Source organism: Poromitra crassiceps (genome assembly GCF_964638095.1).
Source record: "Poromitra crassiceps genome assembly, chromosome: 2".
Classification (NCBI taxonomy): Eukaryota; Metazoa; Chordata; class Actinopteri; order Beryciformes; family Melamphaidae; genus Poromitra; species Poromitra crassiceps.
In genome coordinates, this window is record NC_139624.1 from 33242582 (window position 1) to 33265084 (window position 22503).

A 22503-nucleotide genomic window follows, 5' to 3' on the forward strand; every position below is an offset into this window, starting at 1 on the left:
GGTCAGGACTTTGGATACAGGGAAATTTGATTGACAGAAATCGGTTCAGAATTGGGGATTACAGACGAGGAAGAGTTATGTTCAGACATGCATTCTGATACACACACACTCGCGGCCTGTCACCATTACACACACACACACACACACACACACACACACACACACACACACACACACACACACACACACACACACACACACTCACTCTCACATCATTTCAGCCATAAAAAGAATCTTGTTGGCAGCCTCCATGTATCTAGACTGGCTGGTGTGAAAGTGCACGGAACCAGCTGAAAAACAAAATAATGTGCATGTATCATTCTCATGTCTGGTCTGAACCAAGGAATCAGACTATCAGGTCTGAAAATGACTTCAGAGAAATGGGATTCAGCCCAGTCTCTGCCGCAGCACAAACACAGCTCGATGGGCTGGATTGTTGTTGTCACATGCCCACTAGGCTGAAAACCTAACCGTCAGTTTCCAGGTTCAGGTGGTGCAGGAGTGCGAGAGCGACATGATGAAAGGAGGGGGAGTCGCTATTTATGTGAACAACAGATGATGCAACCCTGGACACATTACGGTCAAATAAAGTGTGTGTGTCTGTGTGTGTGTGTGCGAGAGCGCGCGTGCGTGCGTGCGCGTGCATGCGTGTGTGTAGTCCGGACATCAAACTGTAAAGTCTCCGTTCATATTACTTGCCCAGAGAGTTATGATTGTGTTTATGTTCCTCACACAGCTAATACGTCGTGGACTGTTTTGACTCAGTCAACTCAGTGTGCAAGACAGACTCTTTTTTTTTCCAACACTGCACCACGTGACGACCAGTCGACGTAACATCGACTTTATTGATATAAACATCGACTTGAAAAAATCAGGAGTCGTGCAACCCCTAATACACACACACCTACACTTGCTCAAACCTTCTCCGCATTTGCACAAACAACTTCTCATCTCATGCTGACTATAGATTATGATCCATTAGTGAGTGCGATAGCTTTGATGCTATCATAAGAGTGTGAGATACCCATCTCCATACCCATCGGCTTCCATTCAGGTAACGCCGCCTCTGCAATCATTCTCGACAGTCTTTATGGGTAGACAGAGGCCATTTTCATAAGGGCACCGCCCGCTGCAAGCAGCTTGCCAAGGGAGAGTGTATAGGCTTCCATAAACGTCTTCATATATTCTTACTTTTATGATGTGGATCAGGCAGAAACAAATTGGCACATCCGCGTGCGGCAAGATAGGAGGGTGGAATGAGAGGACGTTAGATAGTCGCACTCCACTGTGGTAGAAGCTATGGTCTAGGCTGGGCTGAGTGGGCTCGACTGGAGATTTGTCTTGAGGGCTAAAAGGCACTCTCTACAGAGCTGTAATCATCTCCATCGTTCTCTCAGCAGCATCTGCCTCCCCGTCTCAGCCCATTCCATCTTTTTATCTACGCGCATTTTGTATTCTCTCCCGGACTTTCCTCCACTTTTCCATCTCATCCCAGTCTATCCACCTGTCTCCTCGCTCTGTCTCATCCGACTCTCCTGCAGCTGTCCCTGGTGTACTGGAAGCCCAGCTGCGGCGTAACAAAACCTCACTAAGCTCTACAGGCAGGGTGTCCCAGTGGTGTGAGAGAACATCTCGTCGCTGAAAGGTCACAGGCTCAGTCCCCATGTTCAGTATTCACCTACATGGCTATAATTGAATGCATTGTAAATGGAGTTTTGTTGCAGAGTGCCAGTCTTACCTCTGGCGCTGGAAGGGGCTGAGCTGGTGACATTGGGCGAGGCAGAATGGTTGGAGCTGAGGCTTGAGGTAGATGGGCTGGGCTGCAGGGCGGAAAAAACAACAAGAACTGATTATCATCAGTAACTACTGTATGAACAAATGATACACAACAACATAAATCAGCTTAGTTTATGATGCTACTGTAAGTCTTCAGGGTTATGTGGATGGTCTGGAAGGGTGCCAGTTTGAATCCCTGGACAAGTTGTGCAAATCTGAGTTGTGGGGAGTAAATGAGTAATACTCTCTCCTCAATTAAGTACCGCTGAAGTGCCCTTGAGCTTTCGCCTAATTCCAGAGTAGCTGTCGGCCAAACATAGAAGATCATGGTAGAACTAGGCAGCTCCCACATATGGATGTAGAAGATCATGGTAGAAGAACTAGGCAGCTCCCACATATGGATGTACATAAGAGTATGTGAGACAGAGCGCTGCTGAAACAGGGCTACAAACTCAGCAAGTCTTCCACGGGTAAATGACGGCTGGGAAAAAAAGGTAATTGAAGACCGGGCCGAAAGTGCAAGGATGCCAATTAACTGTAGCTATCCCATTATATTTCCTGCAGGCTTCATTCTCTAAGTGTTATTGTAATGGCTTACCTGATGTTAGCTTTGCTATTAGTTTACCACACACACAGCCTGGTAAACTAATAGCAACATTATAAGAAGGCAAAGGTTCTTTTTTATCTCGTTATTTGTGCTTATCATTTCACATAATAGGCCTTAACGAGCTATAGTCATTAATGGAGTCAGCGGTGCAGGTCTTCTCCGTATTATAGCTGAGTATTTGTGGATGGATGGTGTTTTAACCTCTTGTTTGTTCCTTTTATCTTACAGCACTTTGTAACTTGAAATGCTCTGGAAATATAATCAATCATCATCATCATCATCATCATCACCACCATCTTTCAGTCAATTGCATTGGTCTTCATATAACGGTAATGCAGGTGAGGTGGGATCGCCGCCTACATGCTTCACACCATCCTGCTTCTCTGCCAGGTGCAGCAAACAGCTTGCCAGCAGTTGTCAGCAGCTTTGTGAATTGGGACAAATCTTGTTGAGATCACTGCCTAACTCCAGTGAGCTCCCTGGACAGACCACACAAAGAACACTGCCTAACTCCAGTGAGCTCCCTGGACAGACCACACAAAGATCACTGCCTAACTCCAGTGAGCTCCCTGGACAGACCACACAAAGATCACTGCCTAACTCCAGTGAGCTCCCTGGACAGACCACACAAAGAACACTGCCTAACTCCAGTGAGCTCCCTGGACAGACCACACAAAGAACACTGCCTAACTCCAGTGAGCTCCCTGGACAGACCACACAAAGAACACTGCCTAACTCCAGTGAGCTCCCTGGACAGACCACACAAAGAACACTGCCTAACTCCAGTGAGCTCCCTGGACAGACCACACAAAGGAGTGTCTCTGTATTTGACATAATCACGACAATTTGGTTCCCGAACAAGTAGAGAGGAAGAGGGAGACAGCCTGAGGGAGCGAGGGCAAGAAGAAAGGAGGATTAAAGTGATAAATTAAGAGAGGAAAGTATTGAAGGTGAGATTGGTAGGGAGCAGGAGGGTAAATGTTCAGATGTGGACTCAATCTACTACCTTCAGAGGGATTCAGCTGAGCCTCTGTGTGTGTGTGTGTGTGTGTGTGTGTGTGTGTGTGTGTGTGTGTGTGTGTGTGTGTGTGTGTGTGTGTGTGTCTGTCTGTCTGTAGGCGTGTAGGTTTGTGTGTGTGAATATGTGTGTGTGTGTGTGTGTGTGTGTGAGAGAGAGAGAGAGAGAGAGAGAGAGAGAGAGAGAGAGAGAGACAGTACCTGCATGTTGAAGACTTCGTCCGAACTCTCTGATTGCCCTGTGATGTTGCTGACTTCGTTGGAGGCCTGAGACGACAGAGATGACGAGGAGTAGCGGTTCACAGCAGGGTAGCTGAGGGGACTGAGGGAGAGGGCGAGAGAGAGAGATGATTATAACACGTTTTCAGTAAAGTGGGACTACACGTTAGGACACGTTGCAGTTCATTACCTTTGAGAGGTTTCACTCACCGAGAATAAAATGTGAGTCATAGAGAGTCAGTTAGACAGACAGACGGGCAGAGACACAAGACGAATAGGGAGAAAGAGAAGCAGACGATGTCAGATTAGAAGATAACGTGCAGGAATCACAATATCTGATCAAGACAACGCAAGACTAGAAGATAACATGCAGGAATCACTTATCACAATATCTGATCAAGACTTTAAGAAAATAGATAGAAACCAAGCAAAATGAGAGCAATCTCCCAATCCCCCCAACCCACCCCCCCCCCCCCAAAAAGAAAAGAAAAAAATTGGTATTGGCAGACCAGAACAGAGCACCAAAAAAAGCAAACCCCAATAAGAGAAATGTCAGAGAGATTGAGGTGTGTGTGTGTGTGTGTGTGTGTGTGTGCGTGCGCCCCCCTGGGATGAGGTGGTGGAGGTAGAATGTCGCAAGTAGACAGGATGGCAGGGTCACTGAGCATATCAAAACACAGACACACACACACAGGTCGCACATGTACACACACACGTGTACACACACACACAGGTCACACATGTACACACATACGCACAGCGTCGCACACACACACGCGTGTGTGTACACACACGTGTGTACACGCGCGCACACACACACACACACACAGTTCGCACATGTACACACAAAGACAAATAGGCACACACACACACACACACACACACACATTGCACGCGCACACACATAGTCTGCCTGCTGGGGGTGCCAGTCGCTCGCCCACCTACGCCCAGATGGAGCCACACCGGTACAGAAAAAGGAAGGAACCAGAGAGCAAAGGAAACCAGTGTGATGTTCGAGGTGAGGTGGGGAAAAAGTCAAGATAAGTTGAAGGCAGAAGAGTGCAGTGTATGATGTCATGAATAGAGTTGCCACCATTAACCCATTAATCCATAAATGGATTGCCAGAAAATTAATCGTCAACTATTATTTATAATCGATGAATCGTTTAGACTATTTTTTAAGGAAAATAAATACAATTATCTCGTTCCAGCTTCTTAAATGTGAATATTTTCTGGTTTCTTTAGTCTTCTACATGTATGACAGTAAAATTATTATCTTTTGGGTTGTGGACTGTTGGTCAAAAGAAGATATTTGAGGGTTTGTGGTAAAACGTGATCAACATTTTTCACACATTTTATAGACCAAACTACTAATTGATTAGTCGAGAAGAAAATAATCGACAACTTAAATCCATCATGAAAATAATCGTCGGGTAGGAGGACTGCAAGTTGCAGTCCTACTCATGAGAAAGAGTAATGGGAAAGAGTAAGGTGATATGAGTGAAGAGAAGAATTGAATGTTCAAATCCAGAATCTGTGTTGCCATATATATTTACGGTATCTCTCGAGATTGACATGGGGAAATAGCTGCCCAATGCCCCGCCCCCACACACACCCCTCCCTCATTGTAATTCAACACAGGCACATTTTTCAGGGGACATTTTTCGTCAATCTGTAAAAGCAACAGAAATGTAAATAAAAAAAGTAAATAACATTGCACGCTTTCAAAGATCATAGATTTCCCTTGACAGTTCAATCAGAGAGATGCAAGAAATAAGCAAAGACGCTGACGGTGGATGTGGATGTGGCATTTGAAAGAAAAAGGGAGAAGAGGAAAAACAGTTTGTCACCTGCGCCTAGCAACCCCTCTGCCAGCGTCTGGGCTGATGATGTTGGGCACAGAGTTCCTGCATGTGCGTGGGCTTCCGTTGGTGAAGTGCACCGGGCTGGCGCGCACGTACGCCGGAAACTCCTGGGGTTTTCATTGGAGAGGAGAAAGTGCACGTGATTATCTGCTTCATTGTGCCAGCGTGAAGTATGCAAATGAAAGGCACTACTGCAGATGCCGGAGGGGTGCTTAACGAGTGGGGGGGGCTTTCTTAACCCCTTTGCCAAGAAATCTCAACACGGCAGTCAGCTTGAGTTGTCGCATAGATTCATGCTTTCGTTGAGACTTGAAGACTTGAATTGATGAATGGAGCAGAGATGGTGTAAAACAGGCACGGGCAACTTTGATGATAGAAAGGGCCACACACAAAAAATCCTCGCTACCAGAGGGCCAGATTGTGACCGTGCACTTCCACCAGTAGTCTACTGTAACACCATCACTCCCAATTATAGCTACTAATTTGATGAAAAGGACTGGTTATCAAAGTTTATTATACCAACATTTATATTTTTCATATTCAAATTTAGTAATTCTTCCATTCAGATGACACCAGAAACTTTGCTCTCGCTTTAAAACAGTCCGCTATAGCAATTTGATGGGGTACATCACCCAAATATGTCATATTAATCAGATAAGTAATGTTGCATGTGCATCCTGGATATAGTTTGTTACAATAGCGTTAGCTCAAATGCTAATGTTAAACAGCATTTGGATGGACAATGCTAATGCCATTAGCGCCATGTTCTGGGCTGTACAGTAAAATAAAAACACATTTGGGTGGTCTAACTTAACCAAACCAAAAATGTCCATTCGCCTTGTAAAAACAAAAGAAAAGGAAATTGACCCAGGGGCCACATTGAGTGAGGTCGTGGGCCACATGCGGCCCGTGGGCCGCCAGTTGCCCACCCAACCTGTAGGATTAAGATTATTTTTAATTAAAAAAACTGTTTAACTCATCCCTACCTGTATGCCCAGACTGGATTTCATCAGGTGAAACTGGTCCACTAACTTCTTATGCAGAGGTCTCATATCCTGGGGAACAAACTTCTCATGCACGGCGAGGCCATACTCCAGGATGTGCGCCTGTAAGACAGAAACCAGTTAATGTCTGTTGATTCTACAAATAGACCAACCTGCCGACACGAGGTGTGAACCATGTCAAAACTAAAGGCTTTTAATTATTGCTCAACTTCTTTATTTCCAAACAAGAATTCAAACGATGTTCACTTGCTCCTACTGCATAGAATAAGGTTGCAGGTCAGCATATTCACTGCAGAAACAACCATTTTAAGTAAATGTTTTAATTTGTATTTTCCTTGTTTCCATGTTAGAAGTTGAACCAGTTGAACAGAGCTGCTTTTAAAAATAAGGTAGCCCATCCTTGTTCACCACCAAGTTTAAGTTCAATTTCAAGTTTCGGCACAGGTGATTTCCCCCCCCTGACCTTTACAAGCATTAGTGTAGCAGTGAACATAATTAAAACATGTATTCATGCACTATTAAATGTAGACATCACAGGTTCATCTGCATCATCTGCACCTGTTCAAACATGAGCTCCCTCAGTCTGCCGATCTTCTCGCCGTCCTCAGGGTGGTTCATAATGTAGTCCTTTGCAAAAAAGGCCTGTGTGCAAAAGGCAGAACATCTGTTACTTACACAGGAAGGTGAATCTGAATCCCTGAATCTGAATTTGAATCCACACTGGGCTGACACAGTGAATTAGTGGCCAGTTTGTCAGTGGCCAGTTTATTTGAATTCTGGAAAAACATTAATGGACAAATTAAACAACTGAGCAAACAGAGCATACTAACATCAAACTGCTCCAAATGGAAAGGAATATTTTAGTTTGGGATATTGTGAGTTGTTCAGCACAAGAATAAAGGTATAAAAGCTGTTGAAAACAGAAAATAATAATAACATCATGCCCATCTGGAATTGTTGGTGAATGAACGCTTTCCGTTCATCCACGGACAGACTATCGCACGCGTCATGTCTCTGTGCGCCTCGCACATCCCACTGTTGTTCTCAAGCTGTGTCAGTAATCACACGTGTGGCATTACTTTCCACGTTTTGATGGTGCCGACTTGCTGGAGAGAGAGAGCCTTTCACCTCCGTCTCTATTAGCGTGCTGTCGTCTGCTGTACTCATACAAGTGTGTTGCAGGGAGAAAATGGCAAAAATGTATTTACAATCCGGTGTAAAAAGTCCAATATTGTTCTTGAACAGCTATGCAAGTGATACTTTAGTGACAAAATGTGGTTCTGGAGACACTACTGTAGTGTATATATACCACAGAAGAGGTTTTGAGATGTTACAGTATGTCTGTCTGTCTGTCTGTATGTCTGTCTGTTTGTGTGCGGACAGATTTTGCGAGCATGATAGCATCAAAACCGTGCAAGATGCAGTCAGGAAACTTTACAGGTGTGTAGTTGACTTCAAAATGAAGGCGGAGTTAGAGATGGGTGTGATCCATATTTGTTTTAAGTCGCGGGCATCGCGGCTGGTGTGATTCCATCGCAAGATGGTCTCTAGTTAAAATATTTGATTGATAAATATATCAGTAGGTTAATTATTATACAAGATAAAATACTGATAAGCAATATAAAATGTTGTGTCTGGAGTTGGCGGTGAACTGCCAAACCGCAGGGGGGTGCTACTTCTTCCCCGCGGTAAGAACATTTCAGTAGCGTCTCAGGCACAGCCCCGCAGGATTATATTCATTTGATTTTAACTTAACTCAGATTTGGTCTCATATTCTAAAATAATCGGTCGTCATGGATTCACATCACTGCTTAGATCATACTCGATGATGGCTTGCTTTCCCAGACATTTCCCTCAAAAAGACGATTCAGAGCAGATACGATGGAAAACGCAGAGGTCTGCTTTGAATGATGACAAGTGTTTGTGTCGCATTCGTACATTAATCGCCAGCTCCCTGCTGTTTACAATGCTGTGACACCTGCAATGTGACGAGAGATTACAGTGAGTCCTTTTCCATATGCACACAAAACTAACCAATGAAAGACCTGACTCACAATCTGCTTTCAGATCTGCCACAGGAGGGGGAAAAGGACTCAAAGGTTCTGTGTGAGGGGAAGGTCCCCAAAAGATCAGCATGGGTCCTCTTCCAAGGACACGACTGCCTACAGTATCTCCAAACAGAGAGTACCAGATGAGAGTCAAAGAGCAGGGCTGCCCACTCACACGTTTCTGGCGTGTGACACTCTTTCACCTTCAATCTCACATGCTCACTCTGCCCAAACAAGAATCACACCAATGAACACTGACTGGCTGCAGTCGCCACATGTCGCCACATGTCCTCCAGAGCAGCAGCAGCAGCAGTCACACTGTGTCTCTCTCTCCCTCTCTTTCTCTCTGTGTGTCTCCCCCCCCCCCCCCCTCTCTCCCTCCCTCCCTCTCACATGTGCACATATAAAGGACAGCGAGTGCAGTGAAAATCCCCCCCCAATTTTGATAACAGAAAAATCTTTTCAGGATACCCAGATCCATGTTTAAATTAACGTGCCTCCGTGCGCGCATGGAGAGGAGAGGAGGATTTCAGTCTGTCCTGTCTGCTGATTATCAGTCTCACCAAACCAACCTGCCATATCCTGATCTCGCTGCTCATCAAACTCCACTTCAAGGATACAAGAGGAGAGGAGAGGAGATGCTCACTGCTTCAAAAACAAACACACACACACACACACACACACACACACACACACACACACAACACACACACACACACACACACACACACACACACACACACACACACACACACACACGCTCACACACTACCCAATAATACACAGATCTGCCCACCAGCTGAACACTATTATACCAGACAAATACCATTCTCAGATGTCTATCTTTATCAAAAGACCATGTTGTTCCACCCTTGCATACTGTATATTAGTATGCAGTGCATGTGACTTCCCTCTCCTCCCATATTAAAAACATCTAACACAGGTGGACAGGAAATGAAAAACGCACGTGAAAGTAGCTTTTTATTAGCTGAATATGATTACACCTTATAAAGGCCATGCGATGTACACTATATATTATGCAACATCATTGTTCAGTGCCAAGGTGGTCATTTCAAAGAGAGGAGTGCAATGTTTCACCAGGAAATTCTATACCAGGACCTCTGGAAAAGCCAGGCAAAATAATCAATAATCGTCTGTGAATGATGGAGATTCATGGTGGGGCTGCGGGGAGCAGGAGCTCGCCATGGAGTGGCTCAGTCAATCATTAGAAAAGTCCAATTAGAGATTGAACACAGAGGGGAGGGAAATAAATCAGACAGCATTCTCCCTCAAGGGTTCCAACTCAAACTAAAGCAATAAATCTGAATATTAATAACGACAATTTGTCCTTCATTTGTAGAGGAGCGAACCGCCACAGCTGTCAATCGGCATTACGCAAATAAAATGAATAGATTTATGATGCCTTCCGCGAGGTATTCCCTGCGATATTCCTCCAAGAAAAATGAGTGTTGCTATGAATGGCGGCGTGATTGCTGAAGATAAATTAATCCCCAGTGCAATCCAGCTCACACAGAATAATAGCAATACAGTATGTGTCATTCTGTATGGTATGAAAGTACCCATTATTTCAGATTGTTTTTCTTCTGCTATTGATGTGATCGCTGCGCTGCATACTTGCACTAAGTCAAATTCCTCGTTTGTAATCTGATTACTCACTATGTCTATTAAAATGAATCTTGAATCTTGATAAGTAACAACCACCACACTGCTGCTTAAAGCAGCTGTTACTTGTTACAGTAATATCTCATAATAAATGGCACCGAGACAGATTCCTATACACTTATTGCACTTGGCGAATGGAGTCATTCTGATCCTGCCAACAGTGGATTAGAGTAAGAGACTGATCTATAAATACTGTATGTTGGGGGTTCAGTTATTCTTTATGGTACCATTTCTCTTACAGAATAATGGGGGGTATACAGTATGGGGTGGAGAGCACTTCACTTCACCAACCCTTGCCTCTGTTGCTCAATCAAGTATCTTTCTATGCTTAATAGGCTACCTCTACACAGAGGCACACACTTCTACACACAACCCAACATGCCCACGCAAACACACACACACACACACACACACACACACACACACACACACACACACACACGGGCACACGCACACACACACACACACGCAGCTCCCAGTGGGTAAGTGTGGTTGCTATGCGACACTGAGAGCGAGTCACTGAGTGAAGGTAAGAGCCATTTTCCTCAGTAGATTCTTGGTCCTTCTTTTCTTCATTTTGTGCTCCTCTCGGTTAAGAAATTGCACTCAATAAAATGATGTTATCAAGCAGCCATCTGATTGTTGGTCAGTAACTGGTCAGTAACTGGTCAGTAACTGGTCAGTAACAGGCTTGGCTGTTTCAATTTCCCCCCTATCGATACATTCATGTGTCTGCTACTACTTCACTGTATAATATTTAGGGCTGACCAAAATTATTCGAAGCTTCACTCGTTGCCATGGTAATTGACGTCCAAATCATTATTTGAATGCTTCTGTTTTTGTTTGTTTGTTTTAGATTCCTTTTGAAATAGTGATCCTCCAACATTATTCATTATGCATCAACATTAATTATTATTACTTATTCTCTCAGACAAGGATATTTAAAATGAGTGATAGTTCTGTGCCTCACAGATGCAGCTCTCATGTAACATTGCTTACCAGCACTGAAACTGTGACAGTTTGACCATGCAGCCAGCATATGAGCAAAGTTGTTTTTATGGGCTATGGCTGTAATTTATTTTATGTGATTATTGCACATTTTGTAGCCGTTTTCATTGAAATAAGAATAAAAATACTTGAAGTCCAATCCTTGTCCTCCTTGCCTCTCATTGTCACTACGTGCGCTACCCCCCTGTCAACGCTTCAAATATATTCAAATACTTCTCACTGAAGCTTCAAAGACCAAACAATGGTATTGGGGACAGCCCTAATAATATTACAGCTTCATAAACACTCCCGTCTAATTCATCCTGCCATTATCCAGACATCTGTCTCTGACTCCCCTATCTGCCACCTTTCCACCTGACCCCCTCTCTCCCCCCACCCACTATCCCTATGCTCTCTCTCCCCCCACCCACTATCCCTATGCTCTCTCTCCACCCCTTCATACATCAGCCATCCATCTCATTTACCCACTTCCACAATCTCCACACTCTATCCTCCCATCTATCCAATCCACCCCCTCCTGCTCCTCTACCCATTCGTCCATTCGGTCAAAGCCTCCTTTTCCCATCCACTCGTCATCTCATACATCCATCTATCCCTCCCTCCCTCCCTCCCTTCCTCCCTCCCTAGCTCCACTGAAAGCCACGCTCATACATCATCCGTCAATCCATATCGTCGGTCCATACTCAATCCCTCAAACCAAGCGGCAACCTCGGGCTTGGGCAGATGAAGCCAATGCAGAAGTGCCCAAAACTGCGGTTCCTCGAATGGCCCTTGGAGGCTGGCTGCAAAAGGGAGTCATTCCCCCATTCACCCCCATGTTCAAAATGACTGACTTTACAGCAGAAATAAACATGATACAGCCTGGTTAAAAAAATGGTTTTGGTCTCTATAGCTAATTTCTCTGTTCATAACAACTGTACGGGGGTGATTTAAAAAAAATATATAACTCACCCGTTTATACAATATATCTGAGTGGCTGTAGCTCAGGAGGTAGAGCGGGTCGTCACTAATCGCTTTGGATAAAAGAGGTCAGTGGTTCGATTCCCGCCTCCTCCAGCCTGCATGTCGAAGTGTCCTTGGGCAAGATACTGAACCCCAAATTGCTCCTGATGGTGTGCCAGCACCCTGCGTAGCAGCTTGCCACCATCGGTGTATGAATGGGTGAATGTACCTACTGATTGTAAAGCGCTTTGGATAAAAGCGCTATATAAATGCAGGCCATTTACATTTGCCAATCTTTGGCTGCAAAGAAAAGTCTGATTGTATGGAAGTGAATGGGAAAATGACCTGACTTCTCACTTGATTTATTACCTCAGTAAACACTTTACCTAATGAGTTTATGGCCTCAAGCGCTAGTGTCAAGTCTTCTTCAATACAGCATGGTGTTCATTTTTTAAATTATACGCCCATTTAGAGGAAAATAGATGATAAAGCAGACTATGTTTTGGGGCTGAGTGGCAGGTCACATTGTCCATTGATCTCACAGCTTGGCACCAATTCTAGCAGGCGGTGCTGCAGCTCTATGGGAAACCACTGGTCTTATAGCAGGCGGTGCTGCAGTTCTATGGGAAACCACTGGTCTTATAGCAGGCAGTGCTGCAGCTCTATGGGAAACCACTGGTCTTATAGCAGGTGGTGCTGCAGCTCTATGGGAAACCACTGGTCTTATAGCAGGCGGTGCTGCAGTTCTATGGGAAACCACTGGTCTTATAGCAGGTGGTGCTGCAGTTCTATGGGAAACCACTGGTCTTATAGCAGGCAGTGCTACAGCTCTATGGGAAACCACTGGTCTTATAGCAGGTGGTGCTGCAGCTCTATGGGAAACCACTGGTCTTATAGCAGGCAGTGCTGCAGCTCTATGGGAAACCACTGGTCTTATAGCAGGTGGTGCTGCAGCTCTATGGGAAACCACTGGTCTTATAGCAGGCGGTGCTGCAGTTCTATGGGAAACCACTGGTCTTATAGCAGGTGGTGCTGCAGTTCTATGGGAAACCACTGGTCTTATAGCAGGCAGTGCTGCAGCTCTATGGGAAACCACTGGTCTTATAGCAGGCGGTGCTGCAGTTCTATGGGAAACCACTGGTCTTATAGCAGGCAGTGCTCCAGCTCTATGGGAAACCACTGGTCTTATAGCAGGCGGTGCTGCAGTTCTATGGGAAACCACTGGTCTTATAGCAGGCGGTGCTGCAGTTCTATGGGAAACCACTGGTCTTATAGCAGGCAGTGCTCCAGCTCTATGGGAAACCACTGGTCTTATAGCAGGCAGTGCTGCAGCTCTATGGGAAACCACTGGTCTTATAGCAGGTGGTGCTGCAGTTCTATGGGAAACCACTGGTCTTATAGCAGGCAGTGCTACAGCTCTATGGGAAACCACTGGTCTTATAGCAGGTGGTGCTGCAGCTCTATGGGAAACCACTGGTCTTATACTGTAGCAGGCGGTGCTGCAGTTCTATGGGAAACCACTGGTCTTATAGCAGGCAGTGCTGCAGCTCTATGGGAAACCACTGGTCTTATAGCAGGCGGTGCTGCAGTTCTATGGGAAACCACTGGTCTTATAGCAGGCGGTGCTGCAGCTCTATGGGAAACCACTGGTCTTATAGCAGGCAGTGCTGCAGCTCTATGGGAAACCACTGGTCTTATAGCAGGCGGTGCTGCAGCTCTATGGGAAACCACTGGTCTTATAGCAGGTGGTGCTGCAGCTCTATGGGAAACCACTGGTCTTATAGCAGGCGGTGCTGCAGCTCTATGGGAAACCACTGGTCTTATAGCAGGTGGTGCTGCAGCTCTATGGGAAACCACTGGTCTTATAGCAGGCAGTGCTGCAGCTCTATGGGAAACCACTGGTCTTATAGCAGGCAGTGCTGCAGCTCTATGGGAAACCACTGGTCTTATAGCAGGCGGTGCTACAGCTCTATGGGAAACCACTGGTCTTATAGCAGGCGGTGCTACAGCTCTATGGGAAACCACTGGTCTTATAGCAGGCGGTGCTACAGCTCTATGGGAAACCACTGGTCTTATAGCAGGCGGTGCTGCAGCTCTATGGGAAACCACTGGTCTTATAGCAGGCGGAGCTGCAGCTCTATGGGAAACCACTGGTCTTATAGCAGGTGGTGCTGCAGCTCTATGGGAAACCACTGGTCTTATAGCAGGTGGTGCTGCAGCTCTATGGGAAACCACTGGTCTTATAGCAGGCGGTGCTGCAGCTCTATGGGAAACCACTGGTCTTATAGCAGGTGGTGCTGCAGCTCTATGGGAAACCACTGGTCTTATAGCAGGTGGTGCTGCAGCTCTATGGGAAACCACTGGTCTTGTGTGAGCTGCGCCAGAACCAAGATGGCAGCGGCCAAAATGCATAACTCGAGGCTTCAAAATGGGAGTCCACAAGCCAATGGTTGACTGGTCTGGCTCCAAACCTCAAATCTCATCCTCTATCCAACCATCCGTACCTCCTGGTAGCGGGCCAGCCCCCCGTTGACGGCGGCGTCGATGACCCCGTTGAGGCACATGGTGAGGGGGTTGATGTTCTGCATCTGCCGGTTCTGACACTGGGTGATCAGCGTCCGCAGCTGCAGGTTCTTGTTCTCGATCACCTCGATGGCGTTCTCCAGCGGGCTCACCTCCACCTGCGGAAGGAAAGGTGTCAATCCCCCCAAAAATATCCATTTAGCAAATTTTTGCATTTTTGTTTCATTCTTTCAAGAACACAGATGATTCTATCCAAAACATTACTATTGGTCATTGGTCGAGGGATGCCGGTAGGTCAGAATAACTTAGGCTAGGCTATAGATTAGCTACAGCCTAACTGTAGGCTGTAGATTGGCTAGACCAGAAGATTCCAAACTCTGAGACCATGGGCCTCCTCTCAGAAATAGCATGGAAAAAGCTCCATGAAAAAGCTGCCTTCACTCTTATTCAAATTATTAAATGAACTATAACTGAAATAACTGAAATAAATCACTCACTGAACCTCCCCTCAAACTGTTTGAGTCGCCCTGGGGAGCCCCACCTCCCACTTTGGATACCTCTGAGCTGGACCTCTTGATTCTTATAGTGTTCAGGCTCAAATTAGATTAGAGTAGAGTAGGACAGGGCAGTTTAGGCTGTAGATTATCTTGTGTGCTAGTTAGTTAATGGCTAGACTAGTCAGATTATCTGAGCTGTTGCTCGTTTGGCCTGGCTGCTCTGTTGCCGGTTGGGCTGCTGCAGTGGGATGGCCAGGTGGTTTGCCCTATAGGGCTGGGCGATACATGTCAATTCATTTATTGTCTATTCAGTGGCTCATTTTGCCTAGTAAGTATAATGCATAACTTGATTGCTAGATTTTCCTGTCCCTTGTGACTATTCATGACTGTATCAGCCAGCCCCAGTATATCCTATCTGTTCTGCTCTCTCTCCTCTTCCCCCTTCCCCTGCTCTCTTCCATTATTGTTCAATCATGTTTTTATTATTATGACTGTAATTGTTATTGTTGTGTCAGCTAAATTTAGCTAGACATATTCTCTGTGAAGCCCTCTGAGACATCCTTGTGAATTAGGGCTATATAAATCAATTTGACTTGACTATTGTATGAGCAAAGGTCTTAAAAACAATCCACATTTTCATATAAACAGTGTTCAGACCTATACCCAGTTCATAAAAGATTGAACATTTGCTGTTGTAAACACTTGCTGAAAAATAACCTTTGGTAACAGGAAGTGATGCGTTCTATGTTTTCCTGCACCAACAACAGAACCTCTCAGATTACCACTTAAAGGTTTGACTCATAGCTGTAACCCATAATAGGCTTTGCATTGGTGTTACTGCTGTGAGAGCAGTCCATCGATCTTATTTTTGACCAAAGCTCTGAATCACAGCACCTCACTCAGACAAACACATCATGTTGACTTTTTGCACATAATCACGGGTGCATAAAAACTCTCGTTCTTCTCTTCATCGTGTCTTTCTTTCTCTCTCTGTCTTGCTCTCTTGCTCCGTCTCACACAAAGCTTAATCCTCCAGCTAAGTAGCTTTTGCCAGTTCTTTATTTTATATGCTGTTGCACTGTATAAGCATCATAAAATAACACTGGGTTCAAAAGCCACACTTTTACACCATTGTTTAACAGCTATGCACTAAAAGAAGATGTGCTTAGATCAACAGAGAGAGGCAGAACATGATGTTCTGCAGACACTGGACAAAACAGCATATGAAATCATTCCATTCTTCAGAGAGTTGAATGAGTAGATTCAAGATGCAAAGCATTTGGGTTGAATTTTAAGGCAGTGTGACTGACACCAATTAGTGGTATCAAATATCATACTATATCATACTGATACCAGGATAAAACCAAACATCGGTATTGGAAAAATTCCCCAATAGTAATATCCATTGCAAAGGACAACGCAAGAACATCAGAAATCAAAGGAAAGCAATTTACAGTAATGTTCTAGGTTGCTGCAGACTGCAGGACATTAGATGGAGGAAACATTTGTGTCCTACAGCCCCAAACTAATGACATCGGCCTATATTGTTTGGCGAAAGTAATGACTTGGATCAATACTTGATAGTGGCTGTCAGTACTCCAAATTACTATCTGCAATCAAAGAGCGGTATCAGCGTATCCCTAACACAGTTTGGCCTGGGAGTGGGGTTATTGCATCGCAGTTATATCTTCATGATCACTATATTGGAGGTTTTCCAGTCGGTCACACTCACCAGCTCTTTCTTCTCCACCTCGAACCAGCGGGAGATGCCTGGTAGACTCTGCACCAGAGTCAGTGTTGTCCTCTCCAACCACAGGCTCTGCATTAACACACACACACACACACACACACACACACACACACACACACACACACACACACACACACACACACACACTAATGAGTATCAGGTGATTGCTGAACAAACGTAAAAAAAGAAAAAGAAAAAAAGATTGCTTCTCACATAACGCTTGATTGATGTGTATGTGCACAATACACACACAGGAATGTAATTATCGATGCTTGGTTTGACAAAACACGTGGGTATACCTACTGACAGACACCCACTCCAAGGTACAGTATGTGCATATGTCATACTGTATCTTATATCATCATTCATGTTGTAGCAATTACCCTGTCACCCAGCATGCTTGTCAATATGCCAACATCCCACAAGGTCAGAGAAGTGTAGTCTGACAGCGTGCACACTATGGATCAGAGAAGTGTAGTCTGACAGTGTGCACAATATGGATCAGAGAAGTGTAGTCTGACAGTGTGCACAATATGGATCAGAGAAGTGTAGTCTGACAGTGTGCACACTATGGATCAGAGAAGTGTAGTCTGACAGTGTGCACAATATGGATCAGAGAAGTGTAGTCTGACAGTGTGCACACTATAGAGAAGTGTAGTCTGACAGTGTGCACACTATGGATCAGAGAAGTGTAGTCTGACAGTGTGCACACTATGGATCAGATAAGTGTAGTCTGACAGTGTGCACACTATGGATCAGAGAAGTGTAGTCTGACAGTGTGCACACTATGGATCAGATAAGTGTAGTCTGACAGTGTGCACACTATGGATCAGAGAAGTGTAGTCTGACAGCATGCACACTATGGATCAGAGAAGTGTAGTCTGACAGTGTGCACACTATGGATCAGATAAGTGTAGTCTGACAGTGTGCACACTATGGATCAGAGAAGTGTAGTCTGACAGTGTGCACAATATGGATCAGAGAAGTGTAGTCTGACAGTGTGCACACTATGGATCAGAGAAGTGTAGTCTGACAGCATGCACACTATGGATCAGAGAAGTGTAGTCTGACAGTGTGCACACTATGGATCAGAGAAGTGTAGTCTGACAGCATGCACACTATGGATCAGAGAAGTGTAGTCTGACAGCGTGCACAATATGGATCAGAGAAGTGTAGTCTGACAGTGTGCACAATATGGATCAGAGAAGTGTAGTCTGACAGTGTGCACAATATGGATCAGAGAAGTGTAGTCTGACAGTGTGCACAATATGGATCAGAGAAGTGTAGTCTGACAGCGTGCACACTATGGATCAGAGAAGTGTAGTCTGACAGCGTGCACACTATGGATCAGAGAAGTGTAGTCTGACAGTGTGCACACTATGGATCAGAGAAGTGTAGTCTGACAGTGTGCACACTATGGATCAGAGAATTAATTTACTCTTGATGGCAAAGGTGAGTTTATGTGGCTATTACCTGGAAATAATTGTATGTGTATGCTTTTCCCCCTCCTCAAGGAGGTCAGTGTCAGCTAACCAACAGCATTGGAGTTGAATTCAGTGTTTTGCTCAAGGGCACTTAAGCAGGGCGGGGTCTTCCTATTTACTATGGCACCCTGAAGCCCCGATATGGACTTTTACTTTTCTTTTTAAAGGACAGGAACACACCTGAAATGAATTATGCTTTAAGAGCAGTCAGTTGAAAAAGAAAATGTGACAAAAACAAAAGTGTGACCTTTGGGAGATGTATTTTTCTGCAGACAGCCTTCTTGCAGCTGGATGTAAATGAGTCTGCTAAACTGAGCACACCACATCCTGTCACCATGCAAAGGTTTATCATACATATTATCCCCACCTGAGGGCCACAGATCTCTAGTGCTGATGGAGCTATGATATTGCCATTCAATTTGGCCAAATAGCCTCGTTGGAAGAGAGATTAAATGACTGTGTGTGTGTGTGTGTGCGTGTGTGTGTGTGTGTGTGTGTGTGTGTGTGTGTGTGTGTGTGTGTGTGTGAGATGGTGTAAATGTGTGGTTGTGTGAACATTCAGAGTGCAAATGTGTGACGTGAATGTTTATGAGCATAATATCGGTGTGTGTGTGTGTGTGTGTGTGTGTGTGTGTGCGCACACTGCAAAGACTTAATTTGCACTAAGTTGAGTCCAGCTCTGAATACTGCCCAAGATTCTGAGTTTAATTAACGATACAGGAGTGGTCATGAATAAAACATGGACTACACACACACTAATACCGTTTGGAGTACAGGTTCAAACCACCACTGCCTACACACAGGCCCACGATCAATGAACAAGGGAGATAGGAGGAGAGGGAAGAAAAGGCATACAGCCATTTGACAGTCTGTGCAAAAATGTTATCTCATAAATGTATAATTTTAAATCCCCCCCCCCGCCCCAAAAAAACAACAACGTTTTCCTACTTATTTACAGTAATACTACATGAACATTTTGCAGTCATGGGGTTACATACATTTTAAGTCAATTTTAGATTTTTGCACAATAAGGGCATATTCTTGACGGGAAGGAAACATCAGTAAGATGCAGGGAAATGTGTGTATCATATGTCTTTGTGTCTGTGTGGTTGTTTCTGTGTGTGTGTGTGTGCGTGTGCGTGTGTGTGCGTGTGTGTGTGGTTGTTTCTGTGTGTGTGTGTGAGTGTGTGCGTGCGTGTGTGTGCGTGTGTGTGAGCGAGCATGGGCGTGTGTGCGTAGTGCATACGGCATGTTTGAACTCAGCCTGTGTTTCCCCATATCATCATCTGTGCATCCAGCGCACGTGTGTCCCTTCTTACCTTGAACTCGTTCTCTTTGTCCTTGGTGCCCTTGTGGAAGGGCCGGTCGTATCTGAACCTCCAGATGTGATTGAACTTGTAGAAGCTCTTGATGTTGTCGGGCACGCCGTCCCTCTGCAGCACGTCCTGACTCTCAGGGATGGGGGTCACAGCGTAGATCTGCAGGTCTGGAGGTACGAGGCGTCAAGGAGAGCACAGTACAGAGAGAGAAGGGAAGGCAGCACCGTCGGCTAAAACGGACAAGAACATTCTTCACTTCTTCAAGGGCATCTGGGTAGTGCAGTAGATTCCCTGCCTACCAACACAAGAGTCGCAGGTTCAAGGCCCCGTGTTACCTCCGGCTTGGTCGGGCGTCCATACGGGTGGGAAGCCGGATTAAGGGTAATTTTTCCTGGTCGCTGCACTAGTGCCTCCTCTGGTCGGTCAGCCTGTTAAGAGGGAGGGGAACTGGGGGGAATGGCATGATTCTCCCACACACTACGTCCTGCCAGTGAAACTCCTCGCTGTCAGGTGAAAAGAAGCGGCTGACGACTGCACACGTATCGAAGTATCTGCTAGTCTACGGCCCTCCCCAGCTCAACAGAGGGGGTGGAGCAACGACCAGGACAGCAGGGGGAATTGGCCAAGTACAATTGGGGAGAAAATGTGGGGGGGCGGGGGGTGGGGGGGACATCGTGAAGAAGAAAAAAACTTGATAAAAAAATATTCTTCAGTGACCTGAAAGAAGTCGGGACAACCACCCCGCACGCAAACCTACAAAGACACACAAAAACTCACAAGGACACACACACAAGCAGAGGTAAAAGTTTACGGGATGGTAAAAGTGTGGTAAAACTTGTGTGTATTTGTGATTTTGTGCGTGTACTTAGTTTGAGTAGAGCTCTCCAAGCTTCTGGGTTTAATTAGTCACACAAAAAGGAAATCATAGACCCCAGCACTGAACCTGAAAAGGACACAGCCACACACACAGAAGTCACCAAGAGCTGTATCAAGCTGGATTTTCTGAGGCTCCATGAATGCAGCTCCAGGGTACCAGAGTGCTCCATGCACATTCCTCGCTACGTCCTTCCTTCCTACGGTACGGCCTGTAACCCAACTCTGTGAGCAGCAAAATATGCGGGGGTGCTTGTTGCTGGCTTATCTGGTCACATTCGTTTTTATTGTATTTATTTTTAATTTTATTCCCCTCTCTAAAGAAAAATCGACCCAATAATTTAAAACATGATGTGAGTTGTTTTTTACTTTGAGTGACACCCAGAAAGATGTTCCCGGAGTTTTACAGTCGCTTCGTTGCTCATGTATGCCTATGGGAAAATGGCTTTTTGAGCCCCATGGCCGTGCCCATGCTGTCCTGGGGGCTTTAGTCTCTCAAGCCAGTCTATCTCTTCCACAATCTTCAAATGCTCCATAGACAGTCTGTACTTCAGCCCGTTCAAACTTGGCCAGAGAAAATAGTCATCTTCCAAAGAGAAAAACGCTTCAGACCGGATTTTTTTTCAATGGTTTCCGTTTTGACCAACTTCCCTCCAGGAAGTACAGATGGGTAGAGCATCTACAAATTGTGGGAGCCTGTTTGAAGAGACTATGGGGGCTTGGGCCGTACGCGTCGGGTGGCCAACTTCCAGTGGCGTGAATGTGCCGCCATATTTCCATAGCATATCCAGTTCTATGAGACATCCCTGCACACACAGAGTAACATAAAAAGAGACAGGCTGATATTCAATAGGATATCTTTACAGCCCCACAGCCCACACTCTTAACTTCATCACTCCCTGAGCCAGCAAACAGCCACACAACACCCGCCCACACACCTGTCACAGTAAAAGCCACATCCTCCTTTGCTGCACTACTCTCCCATTCCATCTCTCTGTCCAATGCCACATGATGTGTGATAGAGAAGAACAAGCTCGAGAAACGAGAGCTAAAGACAAACGTTAGCTTTTCTTTTTTTGTATCTTCTTTGCAACAAAAAAACACAGGAGATGTTTCAATGTGCAGGGCAGGTAGCGGAGGAGGATATGGCTGATGTGATTCAGTGTTGCCCTGCACTGCACTACCTCACCTTCATCACAAGCAAACCCTGCGCCAAGAGTATCGCCTTTAGCCCCGCAGGGATACGAGTTAGGACAGCCCACATACTGTATGACATTAATATGCATGAGCGCTCGTGGCAGTGTGACACTGGGATATGGATTTGCCAGCAATCTGGGAGAGATTCCATTGATTAGCGATATGTGAGGATAACATAGCGGTGTGCTAATTTAGTGACACTGTCCCCGTCTCTTCGAGGAGCACGGTAAGGAAAGAAGGTACTTACTGTACGCGCTCCGGAGGAAACAGTATGAAAGTTTCATAACACGATTATAGCGACCAAAATGATGAGGGTTATCATTATTATCACGGTATTGTTAAAACGTGCTGAAACTGTGTGTGTGTGTGTGTGTGTGTGTGTGGGGGGGGGGGGGGGGGGGGGGGGGGGGGATACTGATAAACTCACTGAAATCATTTCACCAAGGCATCTGGAGACTGTTGATCACTTTGGATGATGGACAGTATTTACCGTGTTTTTCAAAGCGGTTCAACACAGTTAAATGATAATTACAATTTGAAATGGTAATACTAACCGTATCACGGTTTATTATCATTCATCGTTTCATCCCTAACACACTCGCAAACGCATCAATACGAAATCTGTCCACATACAACACAACAGCACACTATTCATAAGACATGAGCATTCAAATTTAAACATATGTCTTTG

The 22503-nt window shown here is 45.3% G+C and overlaps 1 protein-coding gene across 4 annotated transcripts in view; it reads right to left on the reverse strand.

The window, feature by feature from the left end:
• dock4b (dedicator of cytokinesis 4b) overlaps positions 1-22503 on the reverse strand; it is a 246388-nt gene that overhangs the window by 25162 nt on the left and 198723 nt on the right. For all 4 annotated transcript variants that reach the window (XM_083632225.1, XM_083632228.1, XM_083632227.1 and 1 more), the window contains 8 exons: positions 19743-19909; positions 16922-17008; positions 14674-14850; positions 7047-7130; positions 6471-6590; positions 5470-5591; positions 3602-3722; positions 1739-1820 (listed from right to left, as the gene is read on the reverse strand). In XM_083632225.1, coding sequence (XP_083488351.1) covers positions 1739-1820; positions 3602-3722; positions 5470-5591; positions 6471-6590; positions 7047-7130; positions 14674-14850; positions 16922-17008; positions 19743-19909 — 960 coding nt within the window. The remainder of the gene's footprint in view (positions 1-1738; positions 1821-3601; positions 3723-5469; positions 5592-6470; positions 6591-7046; positions 7131-14673; positions 14851-16921; positions 17009-19742; positions 19910-22503) is intronic.